The sequence below is a fragment of the Euphorbia lathyris genome, chromosome 1 (assembly GCF_963576675.1).
Source record: "Euphorbia lathyris chromosome 1, ddEupLath1.1, whole genome shotgun sequence".
NCBI lineage: Eukaryota > Viridiplantae > Streptophyta > Magnoliopsida > Malpighiales > Euphorbiaceae > Euphorbia > Euphorbia lathyris.
In genome coordinates, this window is record NC_088910.1 from 116,065,113 (window position 1) to 116,081,677 (window position 16,565).

At 32.1% G+C, this 16,565-nt stretch overlaps 2 protein-coding genes across 9 annotated transcripts; one reads left to right on the forward strand and one right to left on the reverse strand.

The window, feature by feature from the left end:
* Positions 1–1,408: 1,408 nt before the first annotated feature.
* Positions 1,409–5,193, reverse strand: LOC136210741 (sugar transport protein 1-like). 7 transcript variants are annotated; one of them, XM_066002129.1, is made up of 7 exons: positions 4,862–5,193; positions 4,503–4,669; positions 4,089–4,221; positions 3,908–4,000; positions 3,675–3,737; positions 2,546–3,605; positions 1,409–2,016 (listed from the first exon to the last, which is right to left on the reverse strand). In XM_066002129.1, the coding sequence occupies exons 2-7, from the start codon at positions 4,514–4,516 to the stop codon at positions 1,988–1,990; spliced, it is 1,392 nt and encodes a 463-aa protein (XP_065858201.1). In that variant the 5' UTR covers positions 4,517–4,669; positions 4,862–5,193; the 3' UTR covers positions 1,409–1,987. The 7 variants fall into 7 exon arrangements, with proteins under 7 accessions (XP_065858201.1, XP_065858200.1, XP_065858196.1 ...); XM_066002128.1 differs by lacking the exon at positions 4,503–4,669 and having other exon boundaries at positions 4,862–4,998; positions 5,080–5,182; XM_066002124.1 differs by having other exon boundaries at positions 1,412–2,016; positions 3,675–4,000; positions 4,862–5,188.
* Positions 5,194–10,049: 4,856 nt separating this feature from the next.
* On the forward strand, positions 10,050–13,397 carry LOC136210742 (E3 ubiquitin-protein ligase At1g12760). 2 transcript variants are annotated; one of them, XM_066002130.1, is made up of 5 exons: positions 10,050–10,930; positions 11,272–11,394; positions 11,490–11,622; positions 12,605–12,762; positions 12,873–13,397. In XM_066002130.1, exons 1-5 carry the CDS (start codon positions 10,341–10,343, stop codon positions 13,045–13,047), a joined length of 1,179 nt encoding a protein of 392 aa, XP_065858202.1. In that variant the 5' UTR covers positions 10,050–10,340; the 3' UTR covers positions 13,048–13,397. The 2 variants fall into 2 exon arrangements, with proteins under 2 accessions (XP_065858202.1, XP_065858203.1); XM_066002131.1 differs by having other exon boundaries at positions 11,275–11,394.
* The last annotated feature ends 3,168 nt before the right edge of the window (positions 13,398–16,565 follow it).

Below are 16,565 nucleotides of genomic sequence, written 5' to 3' on the forward strand. Positions count from 1 at the left end.
AAAGAATAAATAGGAAATATAAGATGTACAAAAAAAAAGAATTCTAAATCTACACAAAGACTAGAAGATAAACGTTTACAGTGAATTGGTTAACAACAAAAGGACAAATATTAATAAATAAATAACAAGAGTTATTAAGAGGTTAGAATTGTGAAGTGGGAGAATCATTGGGTGATGGCGAACCATGAATTTATATACGGGTGATGTCGGAACTAGGAATTTATATATGGGTGATGGCGAAATTTAGCCTTACGGGCGGTGTTGGAAAATTTATATGAAGTCTGGACCGTAAGGGCCGAGCAAAATCTTTTTGGCCTCCATCACCCTTTACATTAAAACATACATCTCAACCATCTTAAAATATTAAACTTACATTACAAAAACATCACCATAAACTAAATTTAAAGCGGCTATTAAGTACTGAATTTATAATATTCAAGAGTGGAGAAGGCGTCTAGGATCTGGAACCCCCGAGCCATGAGCTGGCTTCGCCCCTAATCATGGAACTACCACAAGTGGGAGAGAGTAAAATAAAAGCATCATGTTAATTTATCAATGATCAATACACCAAATAAGAAACATGAAACTACATATACAATCACATCAAAATGGAAATAAAAGAATTATAGATTAGTTTTACTATATAAATATCTCTTGTAGACTTCCAATCAGAAAGTTAGAAAGTGAAGTCGAAGTTTCTTAGTTTAGGTGATTTCTATGCACACAGAGAAGAGGGGTTAAATGCACTGTTGGTCACTGAACTTACATGGTTATTTCAAAATGGTCACCCAACTTCAATCTGTGTCAATAAAACCACTCAACTTTGAGTTTTGTCTCAATTAAGTCACTATAATGATTTTAATGATTAAAAATCATAGGAATGATGATATAAGTGATACGTCAATATGAGACAACTCATATTTCTAACCGAAATGACACATGACATCCACATATACGCCACATGGCTATCGCGTGTCGATTATTTTTATCGTAAAAAAACTAAAATTTAGTTTTTTCATAAAAATACCCGACATGCGGCTATCACATTTCATTCCGGTCAGAGATTTAGGTTAACTCATATTGACGTGTCATCCATGTCATTATTTCGATGCGTTTTAACCACTAAAATCACAGAGTGACCTAATTGAGACAAAACTCAAAGTTAAGTGATTTTATTGAGACAAATTGAAGTTGCGTGACCATTTCAAGACAACCATATAAGTTCAGTGACCAATGGTGCATTTAACCCTGGAGAAGAGAGGAACATTATTCCATGTTTTATGTTTTCTATTTCTAAATGTAAAATAAGAAATTAGTCATTTATTTATTTATTTATTGGGTCGAGTAATTTCAAGAATAACACATTTCTAAATATCCGACATCTTTCACTCATACTTAACGAGACCAAGTCTCTATCAATCTCTACAATAACACATTTAGTTTGTACACAATGCAGCATATCCTAGAGTTTCTTACATAGTTGTGTTAGAAGATTAATTATGATAATGCAAGGGAATGATAAAAAGAAATAAAATTAAGAAAAGAAATTTAGTTCTAATAGAACCGAACCACATCAAACCAAACTAAAAAATTTCGGTTTGATTTTGGTTCCATTCGATTTATATAAAAAAAAAAGACTTATTCAACCGAACCGGAGCATGTTAATCTTATTGCATAAAAACTTAGTGCAACATCTATTGGATTATTGAAGATGGTGCTTAACCCGGGAAGGTCAAATCATCGACACTATTGGATTATTGAGGAGTGTCGGAAGTTATTAAATCAGCAATGGGAGACTAGAGTGGTTCATCTTCATCGGGAGGATAACCGAGCAGCAGACTGGTTGGCGAATCCCGTAGGAACTTTTCCCTTAGATCATCACGAGTGTGTTGAGCCGCCTGCAGGCCTTCTAGAGATTTTTCATGAAGATATGAGTGGAGCTGATCCCCCAGAGAAGCTAGTTGTTCCCTCTTTTCATGTTCTATTTTCAGTTTTGTTTCCTTGGGGCTCTTGACCCTAAGTAGATATATGAAGATTAATATAATGAAAAAAAAAACACAAATATCTTAATACTGATGCATCTTACAAAGAAGGGAGATAAGCCTTGTTCAGAATAGCAAACTCACTTCCATCAAAAAAAAAAAAAAAACATAGCAAACTCACAAAATGAATAGTAATTGCACTTGTCTTTAACCATAAATACAAATTTAGTTATTAGTAGACATCCATTTAATGCATCATATACATATATACTTCATAACATCATCTAATACATTATTATTACTTAATAAATTTTGTTTGTCTCATTTCGATTTTAATTCCGAAATTTGAACCAAACGACTCGAGGCATTTGATTCTGATTCCAGATAGAATCAAAGGAAAGAAATAAATAGACATTTTAATTCTCATTTCATTTCTCTAATTTTAAAGTGTAAATCAAACACTGTCTACGAACTTTTAAGCCAATTAAAATTCGTATCCCAAATTACAGAGAGAAAAAATGAAGACTTCGTTAAAAAAAAAAAATCAAAAACTTGTTAATTACCTGCACGATTCTCCCCATGATGATGAACCTGGTGATAGTATTGTCTCCAGCTGGGATGATTCTTAAAGACTTCGATCATATACTCAATGCGAACCATACTAGTCTCAGGCAAGTAGTTGTAGATGAAGGTGTACATACCAACCACATTGCAGGTGAAGAAGATGAGCAATTCAAGCTTCATACGGCAAAACATTGGTGTGAAAACTTGTGCTACTCCGAAGCTGAACAACATGTTTACACATACATTGATACTTTGACCAACTGAACGAACCTCCAATGGAAATATTTCACTCGGAACTAACCCTCCAAGAGGACCCCAAGAAAATCCTAATCCTACTGCATAATAATATAGTACAATGTGTATTATTAATATTTCAGATTCTGCTGCTATGATCAGATTCAGAAGTATTATTCCAACAATCTGCGGTGTGAACATTTGAAAGCAAGCCATGAGGAAAGTTTTTCTCCTCCCGAACAGATCCGTTAAAAAGATCATCGTCCCAGTTGAAATAATTACAATAAAAATCAATAAAAATATTACAAGTTTAAGTCCAATTGTGGTCCTGAGTAGAACAGGAGCGTAGAAAACAATCACATTCATCCCTGTTAGCTGTTGAAACATTGGAATGCATATGGCTAAAACTAGTTGAGGCCTATATTTTCTCTTGAATATGTTCTTCCATGGATGTTTCATTGTTTGGGATTCCTTACTAGCTGCTACTAAACGGGTGAACTCTTGCTCAACGTCGGTGACGGAGACTCCTCGGACGTCTCCTCGGAGTTTGATGAGTTGTTGCTTTGCTATATCATTGTGTCCTCTTTCAATCAATGAAATTGGGGTTTCTGGAAGGACTGATGCACCCATGATTACAATGATTGCTGGAACTATAGCTAGACCTAAACTCAATCGCCATCCCCAACCTCCGTCGATCTTATCAACAACAAAATAATTCAACAGGTATGCAATCAGAATACCAATTGCCATTGACAGCTGAAAGAACATGTGAAGTCCGCCGCGACAAATGTATGGAGCCACTTCTGATATATAAATTGGCACAGACTGCATCAAATATAAACAAATTAAACACAAATCTTACTTAATTATCAAGTGAAGAGGTGAATTAAGTACCTGATTAGTACAGCCAATACCGAAACCGAGAAGTAGACGACCAACAATGAGCATCCAGACATTCTGGGCAAATCCATTGAAGATTGCACCAACAGCGAAAAGATATCCACCAGCCAACATTGTGATTCGGCGACCGGATGTTCGAGTAATCACGGAAGCAAATACCGATGAGATTAGGGCAGCAATGTATAAAGAAGATGTAAACAATGTAAGTGTATGGCTATTAAAATTACAGGACTGATCATCGGATGGTTTAAGAGATGATTGTTTTTCATGAACTTCTGGAAAGAACTTCTTAAAAAACGAATCCATAGATATAACTCCGCCTGTACATACACCACCGTTATATGAATGATAGATTGGGAATAGAAAAGCACATAAAGATTAGATTTAAGAAAACGTATATTTGTGTACCTGAAATACCAAGATCATAGCCAAAAAGAAGACCACCAGAGGCTGCAATGATGCATGTGGTAAAGGTCTTGCAACCAAGCCTATCAGTAACTTCCAATCTACTCCAATCTCGCCCTTCCATTTCTTTAGAGTGCTGCTTGGAAAACAAAACAAAAATGCCTATATATATGCATGAAGAGAATAGATAAAGTATCAATATCTTTTTTAGATTTGTATTTATCATTTATCGAACAAACAAAAATCAAATTTGTATTAATGTGTGTAATTAATACTTTATAATATATAAATAATTATTTTTCTTAATTTTAAAACAAAAAGCAATATTGGATTTCCTAATTAACTTAAATATTATAAATACAATTGATGATTATGTAAAATTTTATTTTTCAGAAATTCTTAACCAAAGATTGCAACCTCATCTGACGCATTGAGCTCCAAAACACCCTCTTTATAGAGGATGAGCACCCAAAAGCTCATGTGCAAGAGCCAGTATGCTGGTAGTCTTACCAGTTACAGGAGGACCTTCGAAACACGGTAATATGGAGGTTTGGAAATCAACGAATCATTCCATGCGACATCAACTGGAAATTCAGATCAGGGTTTTAATTTCATTTATCAACAAAATACAGCTCAAATTCAATGAAAAAATAACTAGTTTAAACAATCATTAGTAGATACTCATCAATTGCAAAAGATTGTTAACAGCAATTAAGATCTAAGACTGCTACGCCGGCGCGGGTTAGAGAGAAGAAAGCACAGAGGAGAGAGCATACCGATGGGATGGATGAGATGAGACATATTGCCGTCGCGAGCGATTACTTGGAGGCGTGAAACAGCATCCTCGTCGCGGACGATGTCGGTGACTTTGGTAGGCCGGAATTTCTCCACCCATGGAATGCCGTAGACTTGGCTATTTGTTAAAGAGAGGTTAATGTAGAGAAAATAGTGAAGAAGGTGGAGGTAGAGTGATAGTTCGTCCAGAAACCCTCACCTGCGAAACCGTCTCTCTCAAAACCTCTTCAAATTGGAGGGAAATTGCGTCTTTTTCATTAGCTCTGTTGACTGTTGCTTTCTGATTTTTACTTCAGTTTCCTTTCAATTTCTTAATATATTAACAGGGACATTTTTAGCGGGCTACTAAATACCGTCCCAAATTACTTATCATTGTTTCATTCGAAATTTTTTTTTTATCATTCTTGTAATTTTGATCAAAAACTAAAAAATTTCTCTCCAAAATCATAAATCCGAACAACAATAATTGAGATAATGAGAATAATTGATGTGTGACACTCCGAACCTCGGAAATGGATGATTACGAGTCGGAAACATTAAAATTTATATTTTTTTATCAAAGAACTCATGAAAATAATACATATTTTTTATGACGATTTTGAATTTTTTGTCATAAAAAATTAGAGAATTTTGTATTTCTTGTCAAAAAAAATTAACGATTTAGTATTTTTCGTCACTAAAAAGTTTATAATTTTACACCGGCCAAAATTTGGCCCGCCTAGGCTAAGTTTTGATCGAGTCTCTAAAAAAATCAGTTTTGAAAAAAATTACGAAAATGGCAAAATTAGAAGGACATCAACCCATTCCCCATGGCCAAACATAGAAGCTACCACTTGGGAAAGAGCATAGATTGCAGCATTCGTAGACCTACGAACAAAATTAAGAAAACAGTTTACTAAATCCGGCAGATTGATTTATAAATCTGGCAGATGGATTTATAACCATAAAAAAAAAAAAAAAAAAAAGAAAAAAAAATCTAGCAATTAAGAGACTAGCCATCGCTTGAACCAACATTAATGAATCTGTCTCAATAAAAACATTATTCACATATGCTCTTTAATCCAACTTAAGACCTAACAAAGAGATAATGCTTCAGCTAAAGTCGAGTCATAAGTAATGACAAAAAATCATTTTTCGAGCCAAGAAACCTCCTGAACTGTCGTGCAAAACACAACCAAACCCAACAGACTTTGAAGTCGAAAACAAAACAGTGTCCACATTCAACTTCATCCAATTTGAGGGGACAAAAACCAGAAAGAAGACCCATGAACATGCTGACTACTAGTCGGAATAATAAATAAAGGCCTCTTTAATGTTTACGTAAAAAAAATTAAAATTTATTTCAATACATGATAAATAGAAAAGTATTTCATTAATTCTTTATTTATCTTTATATTAAATCTATTTAGTAAAAAATTAAATTAATTTCTACGTGTATATATCACATGTCAAAAATTGTGTATTTTGTAAAAAAAAAATATTAAAACAAATCGATTAATTTTTCATCCAAAATGTGTTAAATGACATTTATGGAAATATTTGAAGGAGAAAATATTACCAAATAGTATAATAACATTTTGTATATCACATAGCCCAAATAAGAATTTAATTCATAAATTAACCTTCAATCTATATTCAAAAAATCAATTAGACCTATTTTAATTTTAAAATATTAATTATTTTGACTCTTTAAAACCTAAATAATTTTTAAGGCTTTTTACATAAATAACACAATTGGTTACAAAATTATAATTAAATTATATAATCAAAATTACTTTTCAATATTTTAATATTTTTATATATATGAAAAAAAATATGAATTTATACTCTAATTAAAAAAAAATTAGACCCCAATTCATAAATTTCAAAATTTAGTAAATATATTCTAGATTTCTAATTTATAAACCTTAATCTTAAAATATATTAATAATAATAATTTTATTAGTTTGATCTAATTTAAAACATCATTAATAATTGTAAATAAATTTTCAAAAGTGGATTTCTACTTATATTTTTTTATATACAAGCCAAATATTTGTATAATTTCTTTTTTTTGTTTGCGAAAAAAAATAATTTGGAACCTGGGAGAGTCGAACCCAGGCCCCTTTCCATTGACAAGCACATTCTTAGCCGCAGGGACACTTGTTAATTTCTGTGTAAATTGTGTTTTACGTCTTATATATTCACATACATCTGTGTAATAAAAAAAAATTTGGGCCCCTAACAGCCATGGGCCCTAGGCCAGCGCATTCCTGGCCTAGGCCCAGGGCCGGCCCTGCTGACTAGACCGATTGTATGACTTAATGTTTTAGGATTTATTTATTTTAAGGGTAAAGTTCAAATAAAATCCATGTGGTTTTACTAATTTTCAGATAAAGGACTGTGGTTTACTTTTTGTCAAAACAAGGATTGAGGTTTCAAACTTGGATTAATGCTATTAAAACCATCTTTAACGACCTGAAAATGAAAATTTTCAAGAATTAAAGTTGTTCAATATCATATTTTCCATGGAACTACATTTTCGATTTTCGAAAATCATCTTTTTTGGAACTTTCTCTCTCTAAACATTAACTTTCTCTCTCTTTACCAAACATCATCTAAACAATCTCAAAATAAAAAAGTTGAAGAATTAAAGTTGCTTAGAATATTAGTAGTTCTTAAAATATGTCATTTTTGAAGTTGTCAAAGGTGATTTTAATAGTATCAATCGAAAAAGTCCTTATTTTGTTAAAGTTAAAAATCTCCATCCTCGTTTTGACAAAAAGTAAACCACAATCCTTTATCTGAAAATTAGTGAAACCACAGGGGTTTTATTTGAACTTTACCCTTATTTTAATTACGGCTTACATGACAAAACAAAATATCATTTGGAATCCAAAAAATAAATGTAAAGTCTATGGGCCTCATTGTAAACTAGATCTTCTTCCAAGTGGGTTGGTGGATCACCAACTATGAGCTCTAATTCCAATTATGGGCTTTATCTTCAAGTGAGCTTTGCCTTTAATTAAAACTTAAAATTTATTCTAGACTGTTTAAAATTTACAACAAAATAAAACCACATGCAGATTGTATTTGAAATTACAAATCAATGGGAAAACTAGGCCCATGAAAACACAATGTAACCCATTGCAATTTTATAATTTTCGATTTTAATTTTATGGCATAACTGAATTGAGAAATCTTATATTTTGAATTACATTATATGATCAACATTTGGTCAATTTATATTAATGAACCATTTATTAAATTCATAATATATATCTAGAATAATTTGTGTCATAAATTATTGCTAGTCAACTTTTCTTAATTAATTTTATTATATTTCATGTTCCAACCCTTAAAACCGATCATATAAATAAATGAGCATAACATATAAAATAATTAAACATTTTAATTTTTTATTTATTATAGAGTTTTATTTAAAATCAAAACAATTTTAATTTTAGAACTGTAACTTGTTAATCTGATCAACGATGATTCTAATTAAAATAAAACGATTTTAATTTTAATTTTAATTTTAAAACCTGAAACAATTTCAATTTTAAAACCACCGATTCGTGTTGAAATATATTTTATTTTAGAGAATTTAAATTAACGGGACAACAAACCCAGTCCACAGTCTATGTCTGTGGTGGTGATGGGTCCGTCCCACCACCACACTACATATTTTCAATTTTAAATAAAATCCTAATCTCCTAAAAATAAAAAATTAAACATATTTTCAGTTTTAAATAAAATCAACCAATAGCCTAGAAAAATATTTTTAAAAAACGATTTAAAACAATTTTAAATCATTTATAAAAATTAGCTTTAAATCGTTTTCAATTTGGCCAATTAATTAGGTCAGAAAATATTGTCAATTCGATCCTAATTAATTTATGGGTGAAACACTATCTATATTAATATAAATATTTATATATAATATAAAACAGTAACGATGGAACTGGGGTGTCACTTCCTTATTTTTTACTGATAAAAAATATAATATAATATATTATATAATATATTAATTTTAATTATATTATTATATTTATCTATAAAAAGATTATTTCATCCGTACTATATCTAAGAGTTCTACAGAATTTAAATTAATCTCTAAAATCTCCCTAATTCTCTGCATATCTATCTATATATAATATGAAACAGTAACGATGGAGCTGAGGTGACACTTCCTCATTTTTACTGATAAAAAATATAATATAATATTTTATATAATATATTAATTTTAATTATATTATTATATTTATCTATAAAAAGATTATTTTATCCGTACGATATCTAAGAGTTCTACATAATTTAAATTAATCCATAAAATCTCTCTAATTCTCTGCATATCTATATATAATATAAAACAGTAACAATGGAGCTGAGGTGCCACTTTTTCCTTTTTTATTGATAAAAATATAATATAATATATAATATATTAATTTTAATTATATTATTATATTTATCTATAAAAAGATTATTTTATTCGTACTATATCTAAGAGTTCTACAGAATTTAAATTAATCCCTAAAATCTCTCTAATTCTCTGCATATCTATATATAATATAAAATAGTAACGATGGAGCTGAGGTGTCACTTAATCATTTTTTACTGATAAAAACTATAATATAATATATAATATATTAATTTTAATTATATTATTATATTTATCTATAAAAAGATTATTTAAATTAAATATGAAAATAAAATAATAATATTTAATTTATATAGCACCTTTATTTCATTAATTGTAATTATTAGATTATATTTTTGTTAATATTTATATGTTAAGATGAATCTGTGCATCGCACGGGCCAAAAACTAGTTTTATACAATACCAATATTAAAATTCAAATATAAACTTATAAAATTAAATTTTAAATAAAATATCTATTTTTTTCTTGCATTTAAAATTTTCAACCATTTTCATTCAAAAAAACCAACCATTTCACTCTCACGTCACCCCATTGGATGGTAATAAAAAAGATTAGGAAAAAAAATAAATTAAGGTATATTTTTAATTAAAAAATTGAAGAACAAGTCTTTGGTGCACAACCTACTAATGAAATAATTTAAACAAAAATTTATATTTTATTTAAATATTGAATTTTTATTTAGATTTTATTAAATAATTAATAATTGAAATGTATTTTATAAATTCAATCGGAGAGAATCCAAATTCTGCACAAAAACGTTACCTTTTTCACGCGACTCATAGTCAGTCTTTGGGTATGAGTCGCGTGAAATTTTAATTACCTGTAAAATAACGAAAACAGCTCCACCCTTTGATCTCCGTAATTCCCTTTGGCCATTATCATCAACCCCGTCCGAATTCTCCATCCCAATCCGAATTCTGGTAAATTTTTGTCCAAAGTCGATAACTTTCCCCCAATTTTCCCCTTTTCATCATCAAATTTTTGATATCCCTATCAATTCCATGGCCTAAATCCCCAAATTCTTTTTAAATTTCCAAACATGTCCGCCGCGACCTCGACAACTGCTGGTAATACCAGGGATCCCAACTCTGCCCGATCATCCGATGACATCGTTGATACTACGACACCGTTGCTTTCCCCCGGCGCTTTTGGCGATTCCAATAACAGTCCGGGCCGCCGATCCGGCCGTCGACAATCGCTTCGTGATGCGGCTCGGTTCCTTCGCCGAGCCAGTAGCCGCCGTATGATGCGGGAGCCTTCGATGCTGGTGCGTGAGACGGCCGCGGAGCAGTTAGAGGAGCGGCAGAGCGATTGGGCATATTCGAAGCCCGTGGTGATTCTTGACATTATCTGGAACTTTGCATTCGTGGCTGTGGCTATGGCTGTGCTGATACTGAGCAAAGATGAGCAACCTAGTATGCCCTTGAGGCTCTGGATTATTGGTTATGGGTCGCAGTGCGTGTTGCATATGGTTTGCGTTTGTGTGGAGTATAAGCGGAGGAGGAGGAGACGAGCTAGTTTTGGAGGGACGGAGAGAGGCCTTGGAAGTGATGGAAATTCGAGTTCCGGCTCAAGAGGCGATTCTCCCGAGTATGTTACGTTGGCTCAGCTTGAAGAGAATGGAACCAGGTATTCTTGAAAGATATAACTATAATATAATTGAAATTGATGCTTTATTCAATCGTTTTCTTCGAGTTAAATATCTCAATTTGAAACGCTAAATGTTAATTTTCTTATCTTTGTTTCCTTGAATTAAGTTTTGACATTTGAAATCAGAACGATATTGTAGAAGATTTGATATGCAACTCCTAAATTTAATCATCATTGTAGATGGTCTCATTATGTGTGTAATTTCAATCATTTTATTTTGGTGTTTTTCTTTTCTTTGAAACTTTGCTCTGCAACTGTGAGATATTTGACTGACGCCCTGTGATTTTTTGATTCCTCATTTTTATCTTAACCCTCGTCAGCAGTGTTGCAAAGCATCTTGAATCTGCAAATACAATGTTCTCGTTTATCTGGTGGATCATTGGATTTTACTGGGTATCCGCTGGTGGCCAAAGTTTGGCACATGGCTCTCCTCAACTCTACTGGTTTGTTCTACTACCTTTCTGCTGCAGTGTGAAGTTGCAATGTTTTCTGGATATGGAATCTTATCAGCTGCAATGCATTTTTTTTTTATCTGCAGGCTTTGCATAATTTTTCTTGGTTTCGATGTGTTCTTTGTTGTCTTTTGTGTTGCTCTGGCATGTATCATTGGCATTGCTGTTTGCTGCTGTCTTCCATGTATTATTGCAATCTTATATGCTGTTGCAGACCAGGTAGTTTTTTCTTAACTATGTTGTTCTTTTCTTTTCTTTTACTGCTGAGAGCCTTTTCCATTTACAAATTTAGAAATAGTTTTCTGTGTAAGATGTGCTAACTGAGTAAAATGAGTCATTGGGAGCTAAATGAATATGGGATAAGGTTCATCGGAAAGTGCCAAGTATTAAGGGTTTCATATTTTTTAATATGGGATAAGGCTCATGGGAAAGTGCAATCAATACATGTGGAATGTTCTCAAACTAAATACCCTTTAGAGGACTCCCTTTTTCCCATTGGAGGAGTCCTGAAGGACGGATCTCCATAAAAAAAAAGATAGTTGACATTTTGAGGACTATATTTGACAGGTTCTTCAATTGGAGAGTACAAATTTTTAAGGGTGGGATGTTTTAACTTTGTGATGTGGCATCAAAATAACAATGGGAAAACCCCTTAAGGGGTCTTTCCATTAGAGATGCTCTTATACCTTTAAAGTTTTCAGGGTGCAATTGCACCCTCATTGTCTTCCCTAACTCTGTTTTGACCCTGTTCAAGGGGATTCCAATAGTTACCTATGAATTTCAGTTTAATCTGTGAATTTCATGAATTCACTGACAAAATTGAGCTACTGCAAATACGATGCAGGTGAAATTGCACCCAGAAAAATGTTTCCAAATACATCAGGAGGGGTATTTTTTACCCATATCCCATTTGAATATATTCTTTGATACTGTGAAGCTGTTAAATTCTTCCAAGTTTCTAACGTCATTCATATGTAATGCATGTGTGTTAAAATTGGTATGGATGAGTATGTATTGGACACATATGTAGAGAGAGGGAGAAAGATAGTTAATACCAGTTCAAATATAAAGAATGGCTTTTATGTCATTTGTTCGTGTTTACAAATCTAGTATGCAGCGTTTGGTCAACATGATTGTATATGTTAAATAACTACTAAATTTCTTATTCTGTGTTTATCTTTTATACAAATTGTTAAAACAGGAAGGAGCATCGAAAGAGGACATTGATCAACTCTCAAAATTTAAATTTCGAAGAATTGGCAATAATGAAAAGCTTTCTGATGATGAAGGAGCTGGTGGAATGATGACTGAATGTGGTACAGATTCGCCAATTGAGCATGTTTTGTCAGAGGAGGATGCGGGTACCTATTTTCATTCCTTTTTTTCCTGTAGAAAAATAACATTCTCTGTAGTCTCTGGCTTTTGTGCGCTGCTTAAGAATACTTAATGATCAAATGCGGAAACTTGTAGGAATGTTGCATCTGCCTTTCTGCATATGATGATGGAGCTGAGCTAAGGGAACTTCCTTGCGGTCACCATTTCCATTGTACCTGTGTAGACAAGTGGTTGTATATTAACGCTACCTGCCCTCTCTGCAAGTACAATATCTTGAAGAGTAGCAGAGGAGATAGAGAGGAGGTGTAGAAGGATTTTGTTTGCTATTAGACTAAATTGCAGTGGTTCCCTATTCTTCTAGTAGTCGTGGTTGTGGTGGTAGCATTGATTGCTCGTTTTATCTGTAAATTTATCATCGACGTTGCTCATTGAGGGCGTCTGATGCTAACCAACCACATTGAAAGAAGCACTTGTTTGCTTTTTCCTCTCCTTCCTTCAATCTTTATTGGTTATATAGGAACATGTTATAAGATTCTTGCATACTTGCTCTCCAAGATTTTTTCTGTGTTTTTCGCATTTGGAGTGTTTCGAGGGTTTTTGTGGAATATGTAAAGAGGTATCGTGGAACAGACGAATAAATTACAGGTTTCTTCTGTTGAGTTGTTGCTTGTGTTGGATTGTGTTCTTTATCGTCGCCCTCGCTCTAAGTCTCTAACCAAAGATGCAGCATTCTCATGCTCAATTTAATAATTTAATATCTGAAATTCTGATTTAGAATGACAATGCAGTGTGATATTTTATTTAGGAACAGCAGGGATAGGGTAACATTGAGATGGTACTTGTTCAGGTTTATCGGATCCTAACATTAAGGTGTCACTTTGTATATCTTTTACTCTGAATACAATTTTTCTCTAATTGGGTTCATAACAGAATATTGTTTTTAGAGCATTTTTAAGAGACTCAGTGCACGTTTTTTTAAAAAAAAAAACAGGGATTTTTTGTTTTTGTAAAAGTCTACCTTTCAGATGTAAAAGACAAAAGACAAACGGAAGCATTAAAGACTTTTAGCGCTCGTTTAGTTCGCGGAATAGAGGGGGAATAGAATAGCCTGTTCCTAAAGAATAGCTATTCCCACCTTTGGTTGATTTTTTTTATGGCATAACTATTTCATGGAATCCCTATTCCTTGATTTCATGGAATAGCTATTCTTCAATTTAGGTTAGGAATAGCCTATTCCTAATATTATATTTTTGTAATTACAAAATTATCATCCATTAAATCCTCAATCTTCTCTCTAATCACTTTCTCAAATCTTATAAATTTTGGTCAATCCATAATTTATATCATATAAAACGTGAAAAATGGAAAAATGACGAAAACGTTACAAAATGTAAAAATACGAAAAATATGAAACACGAAAAATGTGAAAATGTTACAAACACGAGAATATGCAAAAAATAAAAAACACGAAAAACATAAAAACGTGAACAAATGCGAAAAACACGAAGATGCAAAAAAAAAAGCAAACAAACGAAAAACACAAAATAGGAATAGCGCGAAAAAGTGACAAAACACGAAATATTAAAAAATGTGAAAAATAAAAACACGAAATTGCGAAAAAATATGAAAAATGCTAAAACACAAAAACGTGACAATATGTGAAAAACATGAAAATGCGAAAAACGCAAACAAAACACGAAAACGTTAAAAACACAAAAATATGAAAAAATACAAAAAACATGGAAAAACGTGAATAACACGAAAAAGTAACAAAATACGAAAAATACAAAAACGCGAAAAAAAAACAAAAAGGGGAAAAACCGAAAAACTAAAACGTGAAAAATCGAAAAAATGCAAAATAAAACACAATAACATGACAAAACGTGAAAAATACGAAAACGTGAACAAACGGAAAAAACAAGAAAACTTGGGAAACACGAAAAAACATAAAAAAAAACGTTATAAACGCATTTTTCGTGTTTTTAACACTTTTTCATGTTTTCGTGTTTTTCGATTTTTTCACGTTTTTCATTTTTTTTTCACATTTTCGTGTTTTCCACTTTTTTCATGTTTTTGTGTTTTTTACGGTTTGCACACTTTTTGTGTTTTTTCATATTTTGCGTGTGTGTGTGTTTTTTTTTAACACGTTTATATGTTTTCGCGTTTTCACCCTTTTCCACTTTTATCTCATTTTTTTCTTTTGTTTTTGTGTGTTTAATGTTTTTTTTTTGCGCTTTTACATTTTGTTTTTTTACCTCTCTTTTTTCGTGTTTTTACAATTTTTCCGTTTTCATGTTCTTATTGTTTTTTCGTTTTTAATGTATTTTTCGTGTTTTTTTCGTCTTTCGTGTTTCCCATTTTTCTATTTTTTATATATTTTTTAAAATAATATATATTAAATATTTGAACAATTTATAGTAAAAAATTAAAATTTTAAAAAGAAATAAGAAATTACATTTGAGGATAATATTGTCTTTTTAATAAAAAAAATTATCTATTCCATTCTACCTTATTCCACCAACCAAACATAGGAATAGTAATTCCTAAGAATTTCTATTCCATTCTTTGCTATTCTATTCCTTTGGAATAACCATTCTATTCCATTCCATTCTATTCCGCGAACCAAACGGCACCTTAGTGATTTGAAGAATTGGTTTTTAAGTATATTTCCTTAAATTTTAACTTAAAGTCCTAACTATTAGACAGTTAGAGATGCTATTAGTCCATTCTCGAAAACCATGATTTCGAACACGAAGTAATCTTACGATATAAATTTAAATTAAAAATTCGTTTTTTAAATTTTGAATTTTTTTTTTAAGGAATAAGCCTAAACGGATGCGCCACCCGTTCCACCATCAGGTGGAACGAGCGCGGAACCCAGTTCCACCTTACGGTGGAACGGGTGCGCCACTCGTTCCACCTGATGGTGGAATGGGTGCGCCATACGGTGGAAAGTATGGCCGACGTCGTTGCCACCACGGGCGGAACGAACAGTTCGTCCGTTCCGACCGTGGTGGCAACGGCGTCGGAGTTCCGTTTAGGCAAAAAAAAAACGGGTTTCGCCTCCGATTTCGGAGGCAGAACCCGTGATTTCGGACATATTTTTTTCAAAAAAAACTTATCGAAAGATTCATTAAGCCTTTTCCCCTTCCGTTCTTTGGCGGCATGTCGTTTTAGGTCGGGTTTTATGAAAAGCTTCAAAAGCTAGAGAGGATTTGAGAGTTTTTGGTTATTGGTTTGAAATTGTGAAGAGGGCATAAATGTCAAAAGGGTGTGGTGGAAAGTATAACCTTTGCGGTATATAGCAATACCCAATTTAAAATAACAAACGGTTAGGGATGCTATTAGTCCTATTGGGGATTTCTTAAGATTTTTAAAATACTAAACGTTGTATAAACAATTAAAAACAAATTAATATCAAATTTGCAACTTTTTGCTCGATAATTGACCGAATTTATAAATATTAATCTCCAATTCTATTATTAAATTATAAAAAAACATGATATCATTTTTTTAGGACGAATTGCTGCAATTGATGTAGAATAAGGAACAAAAAGATCTGTGTTTTATAATAGTGTCTGGAATTGACACAATTTATCAACGTTACGGGAAGATTGCTTTTGGCTTCCAACATTAGTGGTAAAATTGCATCATTTTAGAAGTTAGAGATAAAATTACTCCTGACCCAAAATATTAGAGGTATTTTTGCACATTAACCCTTTATTTTATTGTGAAAGTTATAAAATCAGTTGAAACTCATTTCAACCCCATCGAAACAATTAAGCAACCTTAAAAATGAATGTTTTATCAAGTTTTATGAGTTTTAA

Bases quoted from the DNA above. Each gene is read 5' to 3' on its own strand.
- LOC136210741 (XM_066002123.1), bottom strand. From the start codon at position 4,311: ATGATAAATACAAATCTAAAAAAGATATTGATACTTTATCTATTCTCT. The intron at 4,001-4,088 runs GTACACAAATAT...GTGTATGTACAG, and splicing joins CTATGATCTTGGTATTTCAG to GCGGAGTTATATCTATGGAT. The intron at 3,606-3,674 runs GTACTTAATTCA...TATTTGATGCAG, and splicing joins GTATTGGCTGTACTAATCAG to TCTGTGCCAATTTATATATC.
- LOC136210742 (XM_066002130.1), top strand. From the start codon at position 10,341: ATGTCCGCCGCGACCTCGACAACTGCTGGTAATACCAGGGATCCCAAC. The intron at 11,395-11,489 runs GTTTGTTCTACT...TTTTATCTGCAG, and splicing joins GGCTCTCCTCAACTCTACTG to GCTTTGCATAATTTTTCTTG. The intron at 12,763-12,872 runs GGGTACCTATTT...CGGAAACTTGTA, and splicing joins GTTTTGTCAGAGGAGGATGC to GGAATGTTGCATCTGCCTTT.